The following is an 18,317-nucleotide window of genomic DNA, read 5'->3' on the forward strand; positions in this document are numbered from 1 at the left end:
CCTTTATCAGCGAACCCTTACTTTGTATCATTCTTCTTGTCGTGAAGTCAAGAAGAAATCTTGCAGCATGGAGAGTCTTGAAGGGTATAATCAATAAGCCAAAAGATGCTTCACTGCTGTAAAACTACTGATACAAAAAAGTACCTCGAGTTGGCCAATCAAGTATGGAGGCTCTGGACTTACGCCAACGAATTTTGTAATCCTAAAAAGGTCGTCTTGGAGAAAATGAAGAATCAAAAGGGAGCTGTGTTATTTCAACTAAAATCATCTACCACCAGCACACAATCTTGATGTGGGGAAATTCCTGGATCTTCTTGATTGATAACCGAACAAGTTGATTGGTCGAGTGTACTGGACGTGTAGTGAAGTCAGAGAGTACCGGCAACTGACGGTGTACTCAAAAACGAACTTGACAATACAAGAAAATGTTCCTCTTTGGTACAAGCCGGAACTGTAGGTCAATGTTTGGTCACAGAATTCGCAAGAATTCTTCTTGAGGCGCGGTGATGTTAGAAAAAATAACAAGAGCATAATACTTGTACGAGGATGTATCTATATCTAGTTAGCCTAAACCACTTCCATGCATAAAAAAAACATATTGCGTTACCATAGCAACGAACAATAACTCATTAGAAGTGTCAGTGTGAAGTCAAAAAAGTAAACCAGCGTTACGCAATAAATTAAAAGAAAGAAGATGTCCACCGAAATTGTGAAAATAGAACAATTGGAGTATCGAGCCATTATCAAGTACCTGTATTTAAAAGAGTTAAGAGGTAAGCATATTTACGAAGATATACTTGATACCCTTGGTGATCAATGTCCTTCGTATGCGACCGTGAAAAATTGGAGTGCAAGCTTCAAAAGAGGTAAATTTTCCATTGAAGATGATGTCCAATCGGTAAGGCCAGATTTGTCAGTCCCCGAAAACATCGATGCAGTTCATGACATGATTTTATCAGACCGTCTAATTAGACGGTCTGATAAAATCAGCCCAATTGGGCTAAAACGGATATCTGAAGCACTGGGAATATTTCATACGATCGCGTTCATCATATATTTCACGTCAATTCAGACAGGAGAAAAATTGCTGCAAAATGGTTCCCCAATCCCCAAATGTTTGAATGTTGACTAAAAGCGTCCAAGGGTAGAAGCATCACCTTCGATCTGTGCTCGATTTGAAAACGATGTAGACTTCTTAAACCGAATTGTGACTATGGATGAGACTTGGATACATTTCTACGATCCAGAAACAAAGCAACAATCGATGGAATGGCAACACTCTGGTTCTCCAAAACCTTAGAAGTTTCGTGTCCAAAAATCTGCTGGAAAAGTTCTTACTTCAGTCGTGTGGGATTGACATGGAGTAATCATGATTGATTTTTTGGATAAGGGTAGAACCGAGGGGTGAACCGGTCGTGAATTGTGGTGTACAAATTGCAGGAATTGTCATGAATTGAATTGAATTGCCAAGAATTGTTGAGAATTGTCATGAATTGCCAGGAATTGTGGTGAATTGTGGTGAATTGTTGTGAATTGCCAAGAATTGTGTGAATTGTCAGGAATTGTTGAGAATTGTCGTGAATTGTGGAGAATGGGCTATTTTTCTAAATTTCAAAATCTAAGAATTTTTATAACTCAAATACATATATGGAAATTTATTTTTTTTAAATTTTAACACATTGCATTCGGTCGGAAATTGTGATTTCAGAAGAGCTCTCTTATAAAACATGGATATGTTCTAAGGTATAGAATTCAGAAATTTTTTTTTGTAATATGTGGATATTTCGGTGGATATGGAATTCTATATTTTCTTGATCGGTTTCACTGGTGTCGAATTGACAAAAATTACTAGACTGTAGTAAGGTCATTCTACGTTTCACGCTTTTACACAATCGAATGTTTATTAAGTTTCGAAGGGTGTATATCTGAATTTTGAAGCGAATCTCTTACGTGTTGGATAACTAATGGAAATGGGTTTCCATAAATAATTTGAATTCGATTTTGGAGTTTTAGGAAACTTGCCCATCGTCGTAAATTATAAAGAATTGTTCTGAACTATTAATTTCCGTGAATTGTTCGAAAATTCTCATGAATTGTCTGGAATTGTTATGAATTGCAATGCATTTCCTAATTGTTGGGCGATTCGCTGTCTTGCAATTCACAGGTGTCCAACCTGTCCAACTATTAGGAAGCAGAAAGGGAGGTTTGCACATGTATATGGACATGTATATAGTCATATTCATGTAGACATGTATATAGTCGCATGCCGGCGCAATAGTGCAAACTCCGAGTTTAATTTCTGTATTCTGTGATTTGAATTAAAGTGATATAAGATTGAGCAGGTAAGAATTATACAACATCTAATTTTTTTATTATTTCTTATTGATACACAATAATTTCCTACGGGTGTGAAGCCAGGTTTCTTTCATCCACAGTTACAATCTGTCAACGCCGCGCTCTAAGGATAACTGTATTGTTCAGTATACAATTCTTACAGTTCTGAAAAAGATATTAATGCTCGTTTTAGGATTTGAGTTTCTCTTGGAAAAAGAATGAGATATGGTGCAATCGGATATTATTCATACCTTGATTTATACTAATGAAAATCATCGAAGCTCATTGTCAGCCCGTACGGGGGGCCTGAAGGGATTCAAAGTTAAAAATTTCAAATTTTCTCGAGACATGTGCATTCTTGAGAATAGAGTAAATTGGTTCGATATAACATTTTACATCATGCACAGTCATCAAAACACATTGTTAACCTGTACAGGGACTATTCACCAACAATATTGGTGAATATTGGTCCCGATCTCTTTGCGTTCAATAGCAGGTACCTGAAACGATTCCTTTGGTTGAAACCGTTTTATTACTCTGTTGGGAATAACCCATTAAAATCATTGTTAAGAACGGGCGTTCTTTCTTCAATGCATATCATATAATTTTGGTTATTTCAACCTCATTTTTAACACTTTTATAATTTCTGAGAAGATGTTAATTCGGAATGTCGGTCTATATCGGTATATCGATTGCAATAATGTCAATTATATATTCACAGCTTCTTCCCTCTCAACCTGACAAAGATCATTCGGAGGTTCATCTAAGACTTGGAGACTCGCTTGGAGATGTTTCTCCAAGTCTAAAATAAAAATTTTTTGAAACATTTGTCTAATGTTTCAAATAATATATAAATCACATATTTCGCTTAAACCATTTGTAATCAATAGAGCTTTAGTAATGTAATAATTAAGGTCCGCGTTGAATGAATTCCTAGATATGTATACTTCATTCACTTTTATTTTAGCAGTCGGTTGGCCATGGAAATTTGACATTTCACTCTGTATAGTACGAACATGTGGGGTTATGAAGCTTGTCAAAACATTTTTGGGTTTTAAATCAACGCCATGTTGCCCGTTCTACTTAAAAGTTTGTGAATTTTATCACAATGTCGAATCTCTTCGGAAAATATGTGACGAACATAATTGAAGTTTATACAAAGTGATTGAAGGCATACCCAATCCAGTTATTTGCATGGAAAATACAAGAGATCAGTATAATATCATAATATGCGCAAGCTTGAGGAAAGTTAATGTTCGTTATCTTCTTTGGCTTACATTATTTGTAGATTTCAAAAATATTGACCCGAAGATGAAATGCATATGATGCAGTGGTTGGGAATGGGTATCTCCCGAAGGAATTAACAGATAATTACAAGAATGTTAAATTCTTCAACAAAAATCATCCTGCATCAATATAAGTAAAAGGAATTGAAGGAAGTTTCAAGTTAAGATGAACTTCACCTTTGAACAAAAATTGCACATGAATAAAGAAGTAACAGGGCAACTTGCGCGTGTTTGTGGCTATATTCATCTTAATATGTTGTTGTAATAATAATAATTAGGTATTTATTGGTACTTTAAGACATTCACATTGCATAAGACAAGTCAAATGAAAAATAGAAAAATCCATTTTGGGAAACTTATTCTACGATGACATTTATCGAAAATCCTGTAGAAAACGAAAATTCACTCAAACATAAAATTCTCAAATGCCATCACTTTTTTGGGTCTCCCCAGAAGGAAATTCTTTGTCATTCTCTTCATTCACAATCTTTCTGATTGTGGAAATATTCAGCTGAAATGTATGTCGTTTAGATTCAGATGAAACATTATATAAATTCTTACATTGAATATGTTCGCTACCGTCTACGTATTGTGGATTTTAGAATATCAAGGTATAACTATTTGAATGAGCGGACCTGAATTCTAAATAGCACTTCCTGAAACCCTGTCTCTTTTTTCAATCACTTTCGGCATTTTCGTAATAAAAATTGATATTAGTTGTGGCAACGGCGTTATGACATTAACGACATTTCATGAGTGCCAACCTTACTTCGTTCTAGTTACAAAAACTTGAGAAAATTATTTCATGGCCAACCGACTGCTAAAATAAATTTGAATGAAGTATAGGTACACACTAAGGATCATCGAATTGGGCAATTCGGAGAGGGATATATTCTCAGTTAATCAGCGAAGATGAATTAATAATATTAATAATTGTTTTCAGCACTCAAAAAGTAGACATAGATATTTCAGCACGTGTGTCGAATCTCTTGATGATTATTCTGTAAGCTCTTTGTTATTCCATATAAATTGAACGAACAACTTTCATGAGAACACAATCTTGATTTCAACGCACCATGTTTCTGAAACCTGGTAAGTTGTGTTATTATTTTGTAGTACTTCACATACTTTCATAAAATTCCATAAAATAACTCGACATGTTGATGTATGATTTAAAATTAATAGCTTGCACAGTAACCATTTTTTTCAACTACTCGATCAATTTGCGTTTGATAGAAGGTACTGATTCAGAAGATTCCACCTAGAAGTATTTCTTCGCTTCATAAAATTTTATAACTCAATTTGGAAAAACCTACAAAAATTGTCGTTACGAACGGCTACGCTCTGTTGTATTCAATATTAGGGTTGCCCATTTTGACCAAAAAGATTTTATGCACAGAATAACTCTAGAGCCATTTGCTGAGGGAATTTTAAAAAATTTACCTGAAAGTATTTTTTCGGATCATACAATTTTATACCTCAATTTTCAAAATTGTCGTTATGGAAGGGAATGCTCTTATCCTATATTAGGTCGTTTTCACAACATTTTATTCAAATGAATTTCAAAGTTGTTTGAATCAGCCTATATAACTATATAACTATGTTGATGAGGGTAGGTTAATAGTACATCGAACAATGAAGTATAGGATATCCATGGATAGAAGCAATTTCTGTAAGCTAGCCTTAGTTAGCCTTAACTACTATCTGGCTATATCTATAAGACATATTATTGAGTGGTTTCAGACCTCTCATAGTGTGATGTGAAGAAAATTCCCAAAATATATATTCAAAAAAAAAATACATAACTATGAATTGTATTGAATTGTCATGAATTGTATTGAATTGTCATGAATTGTATTGAATTGTCATGAATTGTATTGAATTGTCATGAATTGTATTGAATTGTCATGAATTGTATTGAATTGTCATGAATTGTATTGAATTGTCCGTGAATTGCCGTGAATTGCCATGAATTTTTTTGAATTGTGTGAATTGTTGAATTGTCTGAATTGTTTTATATGCTATTATAGGAATTGCGTGAATTGTCTGAATTGTGGTGTACAACATTTTCATGACCGGTTCACCCCTCGGGTAGAACAATAACCGGAGATTACTATTCGACATTACTGACCCCTCTACGAGAAAAAATTGAAGGGAAACGACGCGGAAAGATATCCAAAGGTGTTTTGTTTTTGCAGGACAACGCCCCTGCACACAAATCTCATGTTGCCATGCATAAATTTAGGGTTTGAATTACTAGAACACCCCACTTATTCACCAGATTTGGCTCCATCAGACCATCATCAAGTTTAAAAGGTCGTAAATTTTCTTCCAACGAGGAGATAATAGAAGCTGTGGAGGTCTGGTTTGCATAGCAAGAAGAAACATTTTTTTTTAAAGATCTAGAGACGTTGCAGGTTCGCTGTAATGAATGTATCAAATTAAGAGGAGAATATGTTGAGTAATATTTTGACATTGAAATTTTGTTATGTTCTATAGTGGGCTAAGAATTTTTCAATATATCCTTTTAATACTTCAGTATTACCAAAAAATATGCTAATTGACATAGTCAAGGGTCGCAGTATTCAGGGTTAGAATCTTATAAGCCAGTCTTCTGAATGCCATCATCAGACCCTTTTATTGCTCCACTATACAAGGTGGATCTTTGACTCGTACAACAATTGAAACAGTGGATTCTCGAGGTCAAAATAAACACTTTATTCTTTACCGTTTTTTCCAATTCGGTCCTGATAAAAAGATATAGCCATTTTAAGTTTTCATAATGAGCTGTGCCACCCCTGGAAAAACAAAATTTCCCTCAGACAGAATAACTAGCTAAATATGTGACACTACACATCTGTGGATCTTTCAGACACAGTTTTGTATTCAACCAATATAACCAATATTTCGAATTTCACAGATACTTTTTAATTTTTGAACATCAAATTACTGAAAAACACCGCATTATACGAGAAAATATGAAGAATACTTTCATTTTACAAAATAGATAGCCTCAAACTTAGTTTCAAGAGTTGGGTTCTTTGAATTTTTGGTATTTTTATGATACTTAATGGTCATAATGAGAAAACTGGAAGACGTGGCTTGTGTTCGAAAACGATTCATCAAATAAATGAAGGACTATATTCCGAAATAAATTTCATTCGATAACACCGTTTGTGAGAAAAAATGGTGAAGGAAAAAGTGTTTCTTTTGAACTCAAGAATATACTGTTAAAATATTTGTACGAGTCAAAGATTCACCCTGTACAGCAGTTATCTCTACATACTTATTGTATTCCACAGAAACTTGTTGCCTAGACTTATTCCCAGATATTATTGACTTGAAAACATTCACATTTTTGCTTGAGGTGCCTCTGTTAAGAATATCCTCGAACTCGAAGTTGTTAGTTATCTTCCTCCAAGTCAGTATTTTCATCGATATTTTTCACTGATGATGGTTTAATAATTGTCCATATGATAGGCTAAAGACTTTAATGAAAAAATGCCAGTCTCTTGAAAATCGAACTTATGTTTTGTGTCCACCTTCATCATCCCATCTCATAATTTCGAATATATATTATACTTTTTCGACCAGACAGTGTCGTTTTCTATATTCCCTCAGTTATGAATAAATTCGCCGGCAATCTTCATCTTGCCAAAAATTATACCTAATTTGTGACATACTGAAATGTATTCATGAATACATATAGTACGAAATGAACAATTCCACGAGAAGAATTAACGTTAGGCAGAAATCCCTCCTCAAGATAAAACCACTCGGCAAGATCCAAATGCCTCACAATTCCATGGAGCAAGTAATAAATTCAACATATACTTGGTATATATGTAGCTATGAGATCTATTCGAAGTCTATCTCTTATAGAATTAGATATGTAATTCTGGTGGGGGAATGAAAGGAAATGCGGAAACAGAGAGAGGATTTTACCCTGTGTGGGGGTTTAACCAAAGCCGCCAATTAGCTCGAACCATGTTTTCACGAATCGTCCTAATAAATATTTACTACAAACCGGATACGTGCATGTATATATCCTACTTCATTAGAGGGGAAATGTAAATCCGGTTCTTCTTGTAAAATCCAAAGTGGCATTTCCTCATTTTGTTCCGTGATTATCTCATGGGAGAATATGTAGGAAATAATCAACATCACTAGTTCCTCTGCTGTGGTGATCCAATTAGGAATTATAGAATCGATCATTTGTGATACCTATAAAGTGAGGGAAAATTCTAATGCCCGTTTGCACCGTTTCGCTGGTAACCATGGTTAAACTAATCGATGTTTAATATTTAAACGTTGCTTAGCGGTTGACGGTTTGCACCGTGGAATCATAATCGTTGTTTACTTTAATCATCGATAGGTTTGGCAACGCCACTCAGAGCATAAAAAATTAAAAATTTCAGCCAAGCACATCATAGAAGATAAATTAAAAAGAAAAAGATGTCAAGCTTTTGTGACTAAACTTCTGTTGTCAAGGTGGGAAATTTGAACATTTCTTTTGGAGTTTCGGCGTTGTGTTTTGAATTTGAAGTGCGAACATGAGTAGCATCAACACATCCTATTACTCTAGGAAAGGAAGCCTTCTTGGGAAAGGACTCTTGAGTGTTGATTGCACTATATCCTCATCTTTGGTCAATTTAATGAATTCGGAATATAATTTACCAATTGCTAAAAAACTACAGCAATAATTATTGATCCTATCGATACATCTACATTTATGAAATTATCAACAAAAGCCAACTGACCAGCACTAGCATAAAACCGCAATGTAGCTAACAATTGATTTATTGGGGCAACACTATCATTCCTGAAATATCTATATTTGTATAATATAACTAATTATTAAATTCCAAATCATTCTCCATATTTATATGGCAAAAAAATAACACGGTTTCTTTCATTGAAAGAGAACTTCTGAGAGAAGTGAGGTCCATTCTTTCGAAATAATTTCTTCTACAGGGAAACATCTGTGAAATCCAAATTCAATATTGCCAAGTGCATCAAGATCATCATCAAGTAATATCTCATCTTCCAAATCATCCATTATTAATTCGAATTTTATATCAACATAAAAAGAAAACACAGTTGTCAATCGAATTTGAAGTATTACTTCAATCAAAGTTTCAATCGAGCTTTAGTCGAGCAAATTTCTGCGTTTAGTTTAAACAGCGTTTAAGGGCCTTATAATCAACGTTTAGGAGCGGTGCAACCTGGTTAAGGAATTAAACGTTGTTTAAGAATATAATCGTTGTTTAGACAAACGGTGCAAACGGCCATAAGGGATTCACCACACTACAATAGAAAGTATACGATCTGATTTTTGTTCAATTTCTTATTGCAATTCATTCTGTTCAGATCCCAAATCGAAAAATTTGGCACTGTGGCACTGGATGATTTTTTCAGTTTGAATACTCAATAACAAAATACGAGGATATATTAGAAAATTCTTAGCCTACTATAGAACGAAACAAAATTTCCAAACCAAGTTCATCTATGATTTCTTATATTTTTACTTTACTTTACTTTACTTTATTGACCAAAATTCCTCCAAAAATAACAAAAAATGAAGGACCCAAAGGAGGCATAAATGCCTGTACATGGGTGGTCCCAAAAAAAAAGAAAACACAATTATTCTCCATTTATGAAAAATCACTTGACCCCCAACCATCTCAAAACTAAACACATCTTTACAACAACAAAAGATAAACTATGACATTTAAAATAATCAACAACAAAAAATACAATTTTTTAGAGAATTCATGTTACTATCCTAGTTTTTATCGCTTCCCTTAAATTCTTCTTTAGGCTGTCACCAACACCAACCATCGACTTCAAATTGTTAGGAAGTTTATTATAGTAAACTTTGGCGTAATAAGAGGAGCTTCTTTGACCTATCTTCAGTTTTTGTCTAGGCAGTTCAACACTTCTATGCCTGGTATTAGTAGGGCAGTTGTTAAATTCATTCCTGAGCTCGCTATAGTGTCTGGTAATAGACTTCATGACGAAAACTTGTCTTATCTCAAGTGGTCTATCAGGATCACTTTCATTAACTCCAATAATCTTTAAAATCCGTGTCTGGAGCCGGATCAAGGGTTTAAGTGAACTATCATACAGACCACCCCAGCCAACTATCCCATACACCGCAACACTATGAAAAAGGCCATAGTAAATTTGCAGTACCTGCCTTCTTGAAAGTACCTTCTCAAGCCTTAAAAACACATATATCAGTCAGTATTTAGCTCTACTGACTATTTTGTCAACGTGCAAGTTCCATCTTACATTAGCATCATACACTACACCAAGGTATTTATAACTATCAACTTTTGTTAGCAGTTGGTCATTAATGTTTACTGGGATGTTTACACTTGGCAGGGTGTCCTTATAATTAGAGAATGGCATGAAAACTGATTTTTCGATGTTTAAAACAAGTTTGTTTACAAAAAGCCAAGAGTACACAGTACCAGCAGATTTTTGGACGCGAAACTTCTTAGGTTTTGGAGAACCAGAGTGTCGCCATTCCATCGATTGTTGCTTTGTTTCTGGACCGTAGAAATGTACCCAAGTCTCATCCATATCAACAATTCGTTTTAAGAAGTCTACATCGTTTTTAAATCGAGCACAGATCGAACGCGATGCTTCTACCCTTGCACGCTTTTGGTCAACATTCAAACATTTGGGCAACTATTTTGAAACAATTTTTCCATGTCCAAATTGACGTAAACTATACGATGAACACGTTCGTATGAAATATTCGAAGTGCTTCAGATATCCGTTTTAGCCCAATTCGACGGTCTGATAAAATCATACCATGAACTGCATCGATATTTTCGGGGACTGACACAGAAACTGGCCTTCCCGATCGGTCATCATCTTCAATGGAAAATTGACCTTTTTTGAAGCTTGCAATCCAATTTTTCACGGTCGCTTACCAAGGACATTGATCACCAAGGGGATTAAGCATATCTTCGTAAATCTGCTTACCTCTTAACTCTTTTAAAAAGAGATACTTGACGATGGCTCGATGTTCCAATTTTTCGATTTCCACAATTTCGATGGACATCTTCTTTCTGTTAATTTATTGCGTAACTCTGGTTTACTTTTTTGACCTCAAATTTCACACTGACACTTCTAATGTTCGTTGCTATGTTAACGCAATATTTTTTTTATGCATGGAACTGGTCTAGGCTAACTAGATTTCAATACATCCTCGTAAACACTCTTGCCTATGAGGATCATAAATTCTCTGAGTTATTGGGTATACCAGTGCTATATATTGCTACATATCTGCAAGAAAAGCAAAGTAATTTTGATTGGTTCTCTGTTTTTGGGCGTTATTTGACATGTTTTGTTACCTGAAAAAAAAAACAATTTTAAGATATAGTTAAGGGTCTGGTATGACATTTGTAATCGATAGGACGTGGGCAGAGAAAACATTAAATCAAAAAATAACTAAGATTATTCTGAAATAGCATACCTCAACATTCATATTATGGAAAAGTTTTTGTTGTAATTTATTTCCATACTGTTAAAGTTTGATATTCAAAAAGTTTTCGAAAAAAGATTTTGTGTTCGTGATTTCATTCAATAATTACAACAATTATGAAAATGTGCGAGACACTAAACTTCTGAGTGAATTTTATTATTTCTTAAAATTTCGTCACCTTTTATCTTCGCTATGGAGAGAAACGGTTTTGTTTTTTATTATGTTGTAGTCTGGTGGACGGTCTACCGTGTACCTACCTTGTGTATCACAGATATACAGGATATTTGATCTTGGTTTGAGCTGAGGAATGACTTGAAATAAGGAAAATATTTATGTGCTTACTACACTCCTGCAGAGGAAAATTATAAAAATTTCCATATTATATTAAAGTCAAAACGTACTCTAGCATGATGCTTAACGATAGTAAAATGAAGATAAATGCTTCTTTGTAGGGCGAAAATTCAATTTCTGCCGAAATGTACACTTAACGTCATTCAATAAAACGAAAATTTAATTTTATAAGGCCAATTTCCAGCCGGATTCAATCTAAGTTATATCCGACGGCGAAGTAAACCTCAATTTCAGCAATCACCATTGTACAGGTACAATTCAAAAAGCCCAATGAATATGCATTAAAAACTTTTTATGGATAATTTCGAAAATACCATTTCGAGTGCGCCATAAAGCCCGGCAAGTAGCAGAGACGTGTCTGGCTGAATTATTAATGAAATAATGGCCATATATTATGCAATGGCTGAGCGATAAGGTCTGATGAGTTTATAGGATCACGTCGGTTAATTTCCGTTCAGTAATGTTTAATAATATGACCGTTCTGCCGGGCGTTGCACTATACCAGAAAAGAGCCCTAGGCGTGCCGGAATCCCTGTTTTCATCCCAGAAGGGATGATATCCGATCCGGTGAAACTTTCTGAATGGAATCAACAGAAAATGGGACGCCTTCATATTGTTCACGGGTTTGTGATTGTCGGCCGATTCCGACAAGCGGTCTGAAAGGAAATAGAACGATGAAATATTGTTTAAATACGCGATATGTTTCAGAACTAGGGATTGCGAGTTTCATCGATATATCGACATCGTGCGAGCCAATTGCATAGTACCATAGGCAATTAGGAATTCCGCCGCTATATCCAGACAAAAAACGCTGCCAAAGAGATCGCATCATTTTTGACGAAAATGCTCACGGTTGAACTCCCCGAATATTTGCATGTACTCATGCTCTTTCAGAATATGTATTACATTTCGATCTACCGTTGTTTTTATTGAGAGATAATCGACTCTACCACTGACTATCGAAAAATTCCCAAAAAGATGGGGTCAGTTAAAACTTCCTCAAAACCGAACGGTTTTGCCGAGATGGATGAAATTCTCAGATTTATTACTAGAAGAGTTATTCTTTGAGAATACTAATCATATTTCCATCTACGGTTATTTTTATTGAGAGATAAACGACTCTAACGGTGACTATCGAAAAATTCCAAAAAAGATGGGGTCAGTTGAAAATTCCTCAAGACCGAACGGTTTTGCCAGGATGGATGAAATTCTCAGATTTATTACTAGAAAAGTTGCTCTTTCAGAATATGTATCACATTTCCATCTACGGTTATTTTTATTGAGAGATAAACGACTCTAACGGTAACTATCGAAAAATTCCCAAAAAGATGGGGCCAGTTAAAACTTCCTCAAAACCGAACGGTTGTGCCGAGATGGATGAAATTCTCAGATTTATGACTAGAAGAGTTGTTCTTTGAGAATTCTAATCACATTTCCATCTACGGTTATTTTTATTGAGAGATAAACGACTCTAACGGTGACTATCGAAAAATTCCAAAAAAGATGGGGTCAGTTGAAAATTCCTCAAGACCGAACGGTTTTGCCAGGATGGATGAAATTCTCAGATTTATTACTAGAAAAGTTGCTCTTTCAGAATATGTATCACATTTCCATCTACGGTTATTTTTATTGAGAGATAAACGACTCTTAACGGTGACTATCGAAAAATTCCCAAAAAGATGGGGTCAGTTAAAACTTCCTCAAAACCGAACGGTTGTGGCGAGATAGATGAAATTCTCAGATTTATGACTAGAAGAGTTGCTCTTTCAGAATATGTATCACATTTCCATCTACGGTTATTTTTATCGAGAGATAAACGACTCTAACTGTGACTATCGAAAAATTCCCAAAAAGATGGGGTCAGTTAAAACTTCCTCAAGACCGAACGGTTTTGCCGAGATGGATGAAATTCTCAGATTTATTACTAGAAGAGTTATTCTTTGAGAATTCTAATCACATTTCCATCTACGGTTATTTTTATTGAGAGATAAACGACTCTAACGCTGACTATCGAAAAATTCCCAAAAAGATGATGTCAGTTGAAACTTCCTCAAGACCGAACGGTTTTGCCGAGATGGATGAAATTCTCAGATTTATTACTAGAAAAGTTACTCTTTGAGAATACTAATCACATTTCCATCTACGGTTATTTTTATTGAGAGATAAACGACTCTTAACGGTGACTATCGAAAAATTCCCAAAAAGATGGGGTCAGTTAAAACTTCCTCAAAACCGAACGGTTGTGGCGAGATAGATGAAATTCTCAGATTTATGACTAGAAGAGTTGCTCTTTCAGAATATGTATCACATTTCCATCTACGGTTATTTTTATCGAGAGATAAACGACTCTAACTGTGACTATCGAAAAATTCCCAAAAAGATGGGGTCAGTTAAAACTTCCTCAAGACCGAACGGTTTTGCCGAGATGGATGAAATTCTCAGATTTATTACTAGAAGAGTTATTCTTTGAGAATTCTAATCACATTTCCATCTACGGTTATTTTTATTGAGAGATAAACGACTCTAACGCTGACTATCGAAAAATTCCCAAAAAGATGATGTCAGTTGAAACTTCCTCAAGACCGAACGGTTTTGCCGAGATGGATGAAATTCTCAGATTTATTACTAGAAGAGTTACTCTTTGAGAATACTAATCACATTTCCATCTACGGTTATTTTTATTGAGAGATAAACGACTCTTAACGGTGACTATCGAAAAATTCCCAAAAAGATGGGGTCAGTTAAAACTTCCTCAAAACCGAACGGTTTTGCCGAGATGGATGAAATTCTCAGATTTACTACTAGAAGAGTTATTCTTTGAGAATACTAATCATATTTCCATCTACGGTTATTTTTATTGAGAGATAAACGACTCTAACGGTGACTATCGAAAAATTCCAAAAAAGATGGGGTCAGTTGAAAATTCCTCAAGACCGAACGGTTTTGCCAGGATGGATGAAATTCTCAGATTTATTACTAGAAGAGTTGCTCTTTCAGAATATGTATCACATTTCCATCTACGGTTATTTTTATCGAGAGATAAACGACTCTAACTGTGACTATCGAAAAATTCCCAAAAAGATGGGGTCAGTTAAAACTTCCTCAAGACCGAACGGTTTTGCCGAGATGGATGAAATTCTCAGATTTATTACTAGAAGAGTTATTCTTTGAGAATTCTAATCACATTTCCATCTACGGTTATTTTTATTGAGAGATAAACGACTCTAACGCTGACTATCGAAAAATTCCCAAAAAGATGATGTCAGTTGAAACTTCTTCAAGACCGAACGGTTTTGCCGAGATGGATGAAATTCTCAGATTTATTACTAGAAGAGTTACTCTTTGAGAATACTAATCACATTTCCATCTACGGTTATTTTTATTGAGAGATAAACGACTCTTAACGGTGACTATCGAAAAATTCCCAAAAAGATGGGGTCAGTTAAAACTTCCTCAAAACCGAACGGTTGTGCCGAGATGGATGAAATTCTCAGATTTATGACTAGAAGAGTTGTTCTTTGAGAATTCTAATCACATTTCCATCTACGGTTATTTTTATTGAGAGATAAACGACTCTAACGGTGACTATCGAAAAATTCCAAAAAAGATGGGGTCAGTTGAAAATTCCTCAAGACCGAACGGTTTTGCCAGGATGGATGAAATTCTCAGATTTATTACTAGAAAAGTTGCTCTTTCAGAATATGTATCACATTTCCATCTACGGTTATTTTTATTGAGAGATAAACGACTCTAACGGTAACTATCGAAAAATTCCCAAAAAGATGGGGTCAGTTAAAACTTCCTCAAAACCGAACGGTTGTGGCGAGATAGATGAAATTCTCAGATTTATGACTAGAAGAGTTGCTCTTTCAGAATATGTATCACATTTCCATCTACGGTTATTTTTATCGAGAGATAAACGACTCTAACTGTGACTATCGAAAAATTCCCAAAAAGATGGGGTCAGTTAAAACTTCCTCAAGACCGAACGGTTTTGCCGAGATGGATGAAATTCTCAGATTTATTACTAGAAGAGTTATTCTTTGAGAATTCTAATCACATTTCCATCTACGGTTATTTTTATTGAGAGATAAACGACTCTAACGCTGACTATCGAAAAATTCCCAAAAAGATGATGTCAGTTGAAACTTCCTCAAGACCGAACGGTTTTGCCGAGATGGATGAAATTCTCAGATTTATTACTAGAAGAGTTACTCTTTGAGAATACTAATCACATTTCCATCTACGGTTATTTTTATTGAGAGATAAACGACTCTTAACGGTGACTATCGAAAAATTCCCAAAAAGATGGGGTCAGTTAAAACTTCCTCAAAACCGAACGGTTGTGCCGAGATGGATGAAATTCTCAGATTTATGACTAGAAGAGTTGATCTTTGAGAATTCTAATCACATTTCCATCTACGGTTATTTTTATTGAGAGATAAACGACTCTAACGGTAACTATCGAAAAATTCCCAAAAAGATGGGGTCAGTTAAAACTTCCTCAAAACCGAACGGTTGTGGCGAGATAGATGAAATTCTCAGATTTATGACTAGAAGAGTTGCTCTTTCAGAATATGTATCACATTTCCATCTACGGTTATTTTTATTGAGAGATAAACGACTCTTAACGGTGACTATCGAAAAATTCCCAAAAAGATGGGGTCAGTTGAAACTTCCTCAAGACCGAACGGTTTTGCCGAGATGGATGAAATTCTCAGATTTATTACTAGAAGAGTTACTCTTTGAGAATTCTAATCACATTTCCATCTACGGTTATTTTTATTGAGAGATAAACGACTCTAACGGTAACTATCGAAAAATTCCCAAAAAGATGGGGTCAGTTAAAACTTCCTCAAAACCGAACTGTTGTGCCGAGATGGATGAAATTCTCAGATTTATTTCTAGAAGAGTTGCTCTTTCAGAATATGTATCACATTTCCATCTACGCTTATTTTTATTGAGAGATAAACGACTCGTTCGGTGACTTGGTGAAAGTCAAAATCCGAGTTCACAAAGTTCATTCGTTGTTTCGCAATAAGGAACACAATAAGCTCTATTACACTCTAAGAATCCTCCGTTTTACAGGAATATAATATAAATCATTCAAGTGAAAATCAAAGTATACTTTATTCACGTTTATTTTAGCAGTCGGTTGGCCATGAAATAATTTTCTTAAGTTTTTGTAAAGAACGGAGTAAGGTTGGCACTCATGAAATGTCGGTTATGTCATAACGCCGTTGCCACAACTAATATAAATTTTTATTACGAAAATCAAATGCCGAAAGTGATTGAAAAAAGAGAAGACAGGGTTTCAGGAAGTGCTATTTAACATTCAGGTCCGCTCATTCAAATAGTTATACTCTGATATTCTGAAATCCACAATACGTCAGAAGGTAGCGAACATATTCAATGTTTCATCTGAATCTAAACGACTTATATTTCAGCTGAATATTTCCACAATCAGAAAGATATGACTATGACAAAGAATTTCCTTCTATTGGGAGACCCAAAAAGTGGTGGCATTTGAGAATTTTATGTTTGAGTGAATTAATGCGAAAAGTTTACTCCAGGATTTTCGATTAATGTCATCGTAAAATAAGTTCTTGAAAATTGATTTTTCATTTGACTTGTCATATACATTGTAAATGTCTTAAGGTATCTACCAATAAATACTTTATTATTATTATTATATCAATGTATTAAGATGAACAGCCACAAATACGCGCCAATTGTCCTGGAGTATAGAATTGGTGGAATAGAAACAGTCTGCTTATCACAACTAAAAGGGCTTTTCTCGAGTGATGTACCAATAGCAATGAGAAAGTTATGATTTCACGGAGTGAACTGAACGAAAAGAAAAGGAGATCTGATCTCGAGATAGGGCTCGAGTGAGACGGCACAGAAACAAGGTGGTTCACCTCTGTGTGCTTTCTGCTCCCCCCAGGTTTCTCACACCAGCAGAGAATCCTACCAACAGTAGAGGTGGGCACTGGCAAGTTTGGAAAAAGAAACGTCTGTTCACACCTGAATGGTTTCTATTCCCCCGGGTTTTCACACCAGCAGACAACAGTAAGGGTAAAACACAATTTGTGGCCAAGGACAGGTGAAGCTCGGCTCATCTAGAGGGTCGGTCTCAGCAATTGCTGATTGAGATTAGAATGAATATTAGACAGAATAATCCAAATTTGGAATCACCACTGAATACAGAATACTCGAAATCAGAATTAATAAGAATCTTAATTAGAATGAATCGATCAGCGGAGTGATATCTCCTTTTGTACCCACCGGTGGGGGATGGAAACGCCCTCATGTGCTAAAAATCGGTAAAATTCGCATCGATGAAAATGCCTTGACTATTGTCCATTTGAGTACCTACCTAATCATGTGAAGAGTGAGCATAAGAACGAATATTTCTGAAGGAAAAGTGAATTCATGTCATTCGAAGACTGAACATATCGAACCGATTCTTTTTATGCCGCGGCAAGCGCCGACCCGGAAATAACCCCAAATGTACATTAAACTTTTTCATATGCGGCATTGCATTCAACTCGGAAAATGCATCTGAATAATGACCGAAATCGGACAACATGGGCGGAAAATTCAATTTCAAAAAACGGATGTATCTGAAATGAACGTCTGGGCAGAACGCCAGATACTCTAATAGGGGAAATCTGATAGTTATTAGACTTCAGACTGCTACAGGAGGGCGCATATCTCAAAAGCCGCCTCTTTCTCTTTGAAATGTAACTTGAAAGGAGGCAGCTCGATTTTCATGTTTCCCTAAGATTGATTATCGAAGTACCTAATGTTCCATTTCTCTTGGAAATTCTACATTTCTAACTCGC

The 18,317-nt window shown here is 35.3% G+C and overlaps 2 protein-coding genes across 2 annotated transcripts in view; one reads left to right on the plus strand and one right to left on the minus strand.

The window, feature by feature from the left end:
* Positions 1 to 18,317, plus strand: part of LOC123320158 (discoidin domain-containing receptor tyrosine kinase B-like) — a 364,297-nt gene that overhangs the window by 342,735 nt on the left and 3,245 nt on the right. The window lies entirely within an intron of this gene.
* LOC123320142 lies at positions 9,186 to 10,080 on the minus strand. Its single transcript, XM_044907346.1, has 2 exons — positions 9,915 to 10,080; positions 9,186 to 9,843 (listed from the first exon to the last, which is right to left on the minus strand). The coding sequence occupies exons 1-2, from the start codon at positions 9,923 to 9,925 to the stop codon at positions 9,393 to 9,395; spliced, it is 462 nt and encodes a 153-aa protein (XP_044763281.1). The 5' UTR covers positions 9,926 to 10,080; the 3' UTR covers positions 9,186 to 9,392.

Source organism: Coccinella septempunctata, chromosome 1 (genome assembly GCF_907165205.1).
Source record: "Coccinella septempunctata chromosome 1, icCocSept1.1, whole genome shotgun sequence".
NCBI lineage: Eukaryota > Metazoa > Arthropoda > Insecta > Coleoptera > Coccinellidae > Coccinella > Coccinella septempunctata.